The 6,000-nt window shown below is 31.9% G+C and overlaps 1 protein-coding gene across 1 annotated transcript; it reads right to left on the reverse strand.

Annotated features, from left to right (window-relative positions):
• Nucleotides 1–204: 204 nt before the first annotated feature.
• On the reverse strand, nucleotides 205–4,045 carry LOC143913693 (uncharacterized). The gene is made up of 2 exons (XM_077433657.1): nucleotides 3,762–4,045; nucleotides 205–2,897 (listed from the first exon to the last, which is right to left on the reverse strand). Exons 1-2 carry the CDS (start codon nucleotides 3,934–3,936, stop codon nucleotides 2,206–2,208), a joined length of 867 nt encoding a protein of 288 aa, XP_077289783.1. The 5' UTR covers nucleotides 3,937–4,045; the 3' UTR covers nucleotides 205–2,205.
• Between the last annotated feature and the right edge of the window lie 1,955 nt (nucleotides 4,046–6,000).

Consider the following 6,000-nt stretch of genomic DNA (forward strand, 5'->3'; position numbering starts at 1 on the left):
GTATTTTCGCAATGATCAAACGTCTACACGTCTCCAGCCCCGCTCCGAAATAAAAACGTGGTCAAATGAAAAATCGTCTAATATGTTTCGTATGTTGAATTATGAATTATGTATATCGTACAATTGCATTATTTTATTATTATATTGTGTATATTCAATTGATTCGTTTTCTTGTATAAAAAAAATATAACAAATATTATTATTATCGAAACAGTTATATTTTGCAATCAAATGACAATGGATAGAATTTAGATGTATAGTAATTAGGTTTGTTTTTTATAAACTACCTATACCATTTCTATTTTTTAACAAACAAAGTAATAAAGTGGCCTAAATGAAAGTAGAATCATATTTAGATTTATTGACAAATTAATTAAAAAAAAAAAAGAAAAATCTTTGTAATAGGTGAATCTACAACAATAATAATAATAACTGAAAATGTAGAACGTTTATTTTGTACCAGCACATTGTGTCAAAAGAAGAATAAAAAATACAATAATGAAAATACTAAAAGTACATTTTCTAACATAGTGTCAAATTGGTGTAACGTTTCGTAATGCAAAATACGATTTTAAAACTCAACATGAAAAAATAACAATAAATTTCTTTTTAAATATACATCTGTTCTGTTTTTTATTTCTTTTCATGCTCCCGATGAATGCATTTCTTGGTGAACGTTTACCCCTTTGAGCGCTGATGTCTTTTCTGTTGAAAGCCCGCCACGCTGAAAATTTCGCCAACATTTTCAACTAGAATTATTTAGAAATCCAATAGAAAGCAGGTATAAAAATTGTAGTTAATCCAAACAAACCCTAGATAACTGCCGCCGAGGATTTCGAGTTTTGTAAAGGTGTGTTTAGACTCTCTAATATATCTTGCAACAATATAAATCAATCAAATGAAGTCTATTAATGAATGTATTTTTCCAAAACTAGTTCCATCTTCTTTGTTGTGCTTAAAATGTAATGCTTACAATCTAAATGCCAAGTAACAATCTAAAATACTTGGCAGTTAGGGATTTCCACCGAGAAATTCTGCTATGGTTATAAATTCAGAAATTCCGGCATAAACCAGTCTTTATAAACATTGACACGGATTACACGACCCATGTTCAATGCTACCTGGAAAGGCTTAGCGGGTAGGATTCTTGTTTATTTTTTACACTCAAAATACAACGTCTATCTGCGTATTTAAGGCCCATGTACTTGTTGGGGAAACGCCGATCGGCGTTGGTTAGTATTTTTTTTTAAAAATATTATAATTTGCCATCACAGGTTGCCTCAAAGCGACACCTATGATTTTCAACGTATATAAATTTATAGATAATAAATTAGAAATTATATTTAAATAGGTAAGTTGGTTGCCAATATTGTTGAGGAACCGTTTCAACAATGAAATCAGATAAATGGGCAAACTCTGACAGGAAACTATGGACTTGGAGTCAAAAACATCCAAGTCTAACAAGCAGCACGTCAGATTTACACCAAATAAAATCTTTTCAAACCAGGACCTCTCAGCGGTTACATATATAGCACATAACTTCCCAACTGCTGTGCTGACACGTGCAGTAAGTATTCGTCGTCTTATACCAGTTGATATTAAGATTTTCAGTTATCTGAATCTTGGCTGAAGACGACTATGTCGTAGAAAAGGCAAAAATTCTACCATTGGTTACCGCAATCATTTTTTCATTAATCATTTTTTAAATCATTCTTTTCAACGGTCTCTATGAGAAGCCATCTTTAAAAGGTCTTTATAAAGAATGAAAAACTTGGGTTTAGAAGAATCAGAAGTCGCGACTTTTTGTGTATTACAAAAGTTTTGTATAACTTGCTGTGAGGCAAAGATTCAGTTGAGTTATCCAAGTCTTCATAAATCAGTTTGGTTTCAGTTTTAAAGATGATCATACAACAGAAATTAGACTCTGAGCTTATACTCCGGTAAATAAAATCTGCAGTTAACCCCTTCTGATACTGAAATATCTCTACAATTATCATGCATGAAACTGTGTATCAAAGATGTGCAATATCCAGTCCTGAAGACTGTATCTAGTTGTATCTTCGAGTCGTTCCAAGATGGTCAATTGACCCATTTATAATTCCAGTACACCAACACTATAAGTGTGATCCAAAGCACACTGATGTCTAATGGTAGGTGAAACTGTATTATTCATACAAAATCCATTTTTTTAATTAGCCATTGGTGTCATTCAAAGACGATTTCACTCTCGTCAGTATTATTCGAATCGCTGGATGGGGATTGTGGTTCTACAGGCTGGTTGGGTAATTTTCTCTTGGATATATCCGTCTCATACGACGTTGACGGATGCTGATGTCTCAGAGCTTCCTCTATCCGTTGGCTGTAAGATAACAAATCCAAAGGACCCGTTGGACAATTGTTGGCTGCAAATAGCGACGTTGACAAATCTTGATACAAGTTCTTTTGAATCACAGTCATTATCTCAATTCTGGTTTTTAACTTTGCGTGAATCGGCATGTGTTTCGTCAGCGAGACAAGCGATAGGAAGAACATTTTGTCTTCGTCTTCTGGTGGCTTTTCTTGATTGTCTGTGGATTTTACTGCTTTTCCTGTGTTGTTAAATTTTCTTTTTCGTCTCTGTTTCGTTGGTCGGTTTACCACTGTTGTTACGTCTGCCGACGTTCCGGAGATCAAATCGTTGGTTACATTTTCTTCTCGGGCATCGGTGTCTATATCCTCGTTGTCCCAAGGTTGACCGTTAGATGAATTACCTTCCTCGATAACGGGACGAAGAAATTGTAGAAGTTCGTAATATATATACGGCCTCTTTCTCTTCACTGTAATGCCCGTGTTATTTTCCTTGAGTTGTCTTCTAAAATTGTCTTTTATATTTTTCCATTTGGCCATCAGTTCCTTTCCTTCAAACAAAATTACATATATTTAAAACATTATTAGTCTTTAATATTCCCATACGAATACTAAGAATAAAAATAATACAAATCGTTCTTATAATTTGGTATGTATGTAATATGCTACTCTAGCAGATTACATACATATATTGGGAAAACTTAAAAGCTCAGAATAAATATAAGGTTTTCTGACATTATTTTTTCGTCTATTAAAATTATACATTTGTTCATCAATTGTTTGTCTGTAAGAGAAATAATTTTTAAGTAAATAGTGTTTCATGCTGTTCAAGGGTTCTTGATTGAAACAAGAAATCAATTCGAAGATTTGTTGCCTGTACAAATTTACAAATAGTGAATTTGTAAACATAACGTATATTAAGGTGACCATTCGTACTGATTTTTTGGGTATCTGTCCTGGTAAGTCGTGAGATAAAATCAGTACACTTTTTTATGTAATAGAATTTTTTTATCTAATAGATGGATAAATACACAAATTCTTCAGTGAAAATTATGTCTTCTACAAAAATATTGGAAAATTAGTCAAATGTTGTTTCCATTTATCGGGAACAAATGCACCAATCGAAGGATTTTTTACTTTGATGAACAATACACAGTCCAGTGATTAAACGAAATTGAATGTTGAAACCTTAAAATGTTTGCTTATCACTTAGCATAATATTAACCACCCTTGTGTAGAATTTTATAAGAGAAGTCAAGAAAATTAATTCATTTTTTCATAAATGTGCATCCATGGTTCTTTAATCTTCGTTTTAAATAATTAAAGTTTATAGAAATGTTTTTGAAAAAAAATGTTCTGGTTTTGAATTTGGAAAAAATGGTCACTTTAACGTACATACATATATACGTATATACCTTTAATTTGTTTATCTTCAGAAGACATGGTGGCCCACTGGGGATACATGATTTCAGCGATGTCTTTCCAATCCTTGGACTTTTTCTCCCTATTAGAATTGTAGTCACGTGAACGAGAATCCCAAGTAGACGGTCTTTTTTGAACTTCGGTGATAAATTTTTCAGCGTCAAACATAATGACGAATGATGTAAAACGTTTTGTAGAAAATTTGTCTTCAGAAATGGATTAAAGCGGTTGTAACGCGATGACACAAGCCTAAAAACGCTCGCGTCAATTCAGCAGCGTTGCCACGACGCTGTCTTTTTTCTCTCTTTAACTGCATTCAATGCCTATAGTTTGAGCGAGATAAAAGTCGGTAATACAAACGCTCTTACAAACAGGCTTGCGGTGAAATCGCTCCCAGCTATATCTCTCGCTTTAACTTTCGCACTCAATATGAATAGAAAGAGAAGCAAAACACTAGCTGCGGTAAGAACGTTCCAACAAGTAGGGATTGCAATTTACTGTCGAATTTCATTTACCGGTGAACGGTAAATAAATTTTTACCCATTACCGTTATACCAAATGAAAAAAAAAAGTGAATTTGATAACTATATGCAGAGAAATTTTATAATAATAGAAGTGGCTTTAGGCTTCATATTGTTGTCAAGTGGCAAAGGTCTGTGGACATTTCATAATAATTTGCCCGGCAGTCGTATTTGATGCTTGGTGCTCGACTTATTTATTTGGAAAATTTACAGTTTATTAAGTTACATAGATTGATAGTAAAAAAATATAATTATGTTAAGTAAACCATTAATAATTTTCACATATAGGTAAAAAAAAGAAAAGCTCAAACATTTAAAATAAGAAACAAAAATGATAATAGAGTAAGATAGTTAAAGAAAACAAAAAGAAAAAAAAAATAGAAATAACAGTATAATAAAAATATCAAAATAATAAGAATAATAATATGATAAAAATTATGAAATAATAAAAAAAATATAATATATAACAAAAAACAAAAAGACAAAATAAATACATCAAAATAAAAATTCATAATCACAATCGTAAATTTTCAATAAAATTAATCATCGAAAAACAAATTTGCAATAATTACTCTAGCTTGTATAGCATTAATATTAAATAAGTCAAACATAGAAATTGTTAAAATTAGTGTGTTGACGGTGGAGCTTGCACGCCAGATGAATGATCGGATAACAATCGGACTTATGTCCGATTGTTAGTTAATTTTGCTCGCAAGATGGGCAAGTGCATCGTTATAAATTGCACAATGCATTCAAAAACACAATAAACAACATGGGATACACTTTTATAAGTAAATTAATCATTTAAGTAACATATTATTCAATTAACATCGTAGTTTGACAGTTTTTAGAAGTTTCATGGTGACTGCTTGTATTCTACATACAATTTCAGGGGTGATACCATAGAAATGTAAATATTATTTTTAAATAAATGTAAAAACATTTGTCTTGGTGGCACCGAATACTCAATTATATTAATAACCAATTATTTAAGTTTAATTAATATAAACATCGTTCATTTTATATTATACATATTTTTGTTAAAACTATACATTACACGTTAATTTAAGAGTTCCCAAAGACAGAAAAATGCAAAAAAAAGTGGGTAAAAATAATCCATCAATTGGCGCCGTCCACACACACGATATCTACATACGATATTTCTATATCCAGTTCCTAAATAGCAACCACAGGTTACAATATGGGAACTGGATATGGAAATATCGTGTTTGTGGACGGCGCCAATGGCTACGTCCACACTACCGATATCTACACCCGATATTTGCGAATTTTTCCATAACCAGTTCCTAAATAGCAACCACAGGTTGCAATATGGGAACTGGATATGGAAAATTTGAAAATATCGGGTGTAGATATCGGTAGTGTGGACGTAGCCATTGAGAAAAGAACGGATTGGCTACCAACGCCGAACACCGCAAAAATTGTAATTAAATTTATATCAAAATATAACTTTTATTTCTGTAGTGAATATGTGATAACTAGACTTCGGCGGATGAGCGCACTAAAATGGGTTCCTATTGTCAATTTCTATAGAAATTGACAATAATTAACTTAATTCAAAAAACGATGTGATGTGAATTAAAATAAGATGAGAAATTAAATTAAGTAACGAAAATAAGCCAAAATACGATCTTTGTGAGCGATAATAAAATAATAAAATTATATAAATACCAGTAAATAGTAGGTGGCT

The sequence above is a fragment of the Arctopsyche grandis genome, chromosome 6 (assembly GCF_051622035.1).
Source record: "Arctopsyche grandis isolate Sample6627 chromosome 6, ASM5162203v2, whole genome shotgun sequence".
Taxonomy (NCBI): Eukaryota; Metazoa; Arthropoda; class Insecta; order Trichoptera; family Hydropsychidae; genus Arctopsyche; species Arctopsyche grandis.

Bases quoted from the DNA above. Each gene is read 5' to 3' on its own strand.
- LOC143913693 (XM_077433657.1), bottom strand. From the start codon at position 3,936: ATGTTTGACGCTGAAAAATTTATCACCGAAGTTCAAAAAAGACCGTCT. The intron at 2,898-3,761 runs GTATATACGTAT...TTTTGTTTGAAG, and splicing joins TGAAGATAAACAAATTAAAG to GAAAGGAACTGATGGCCAAA.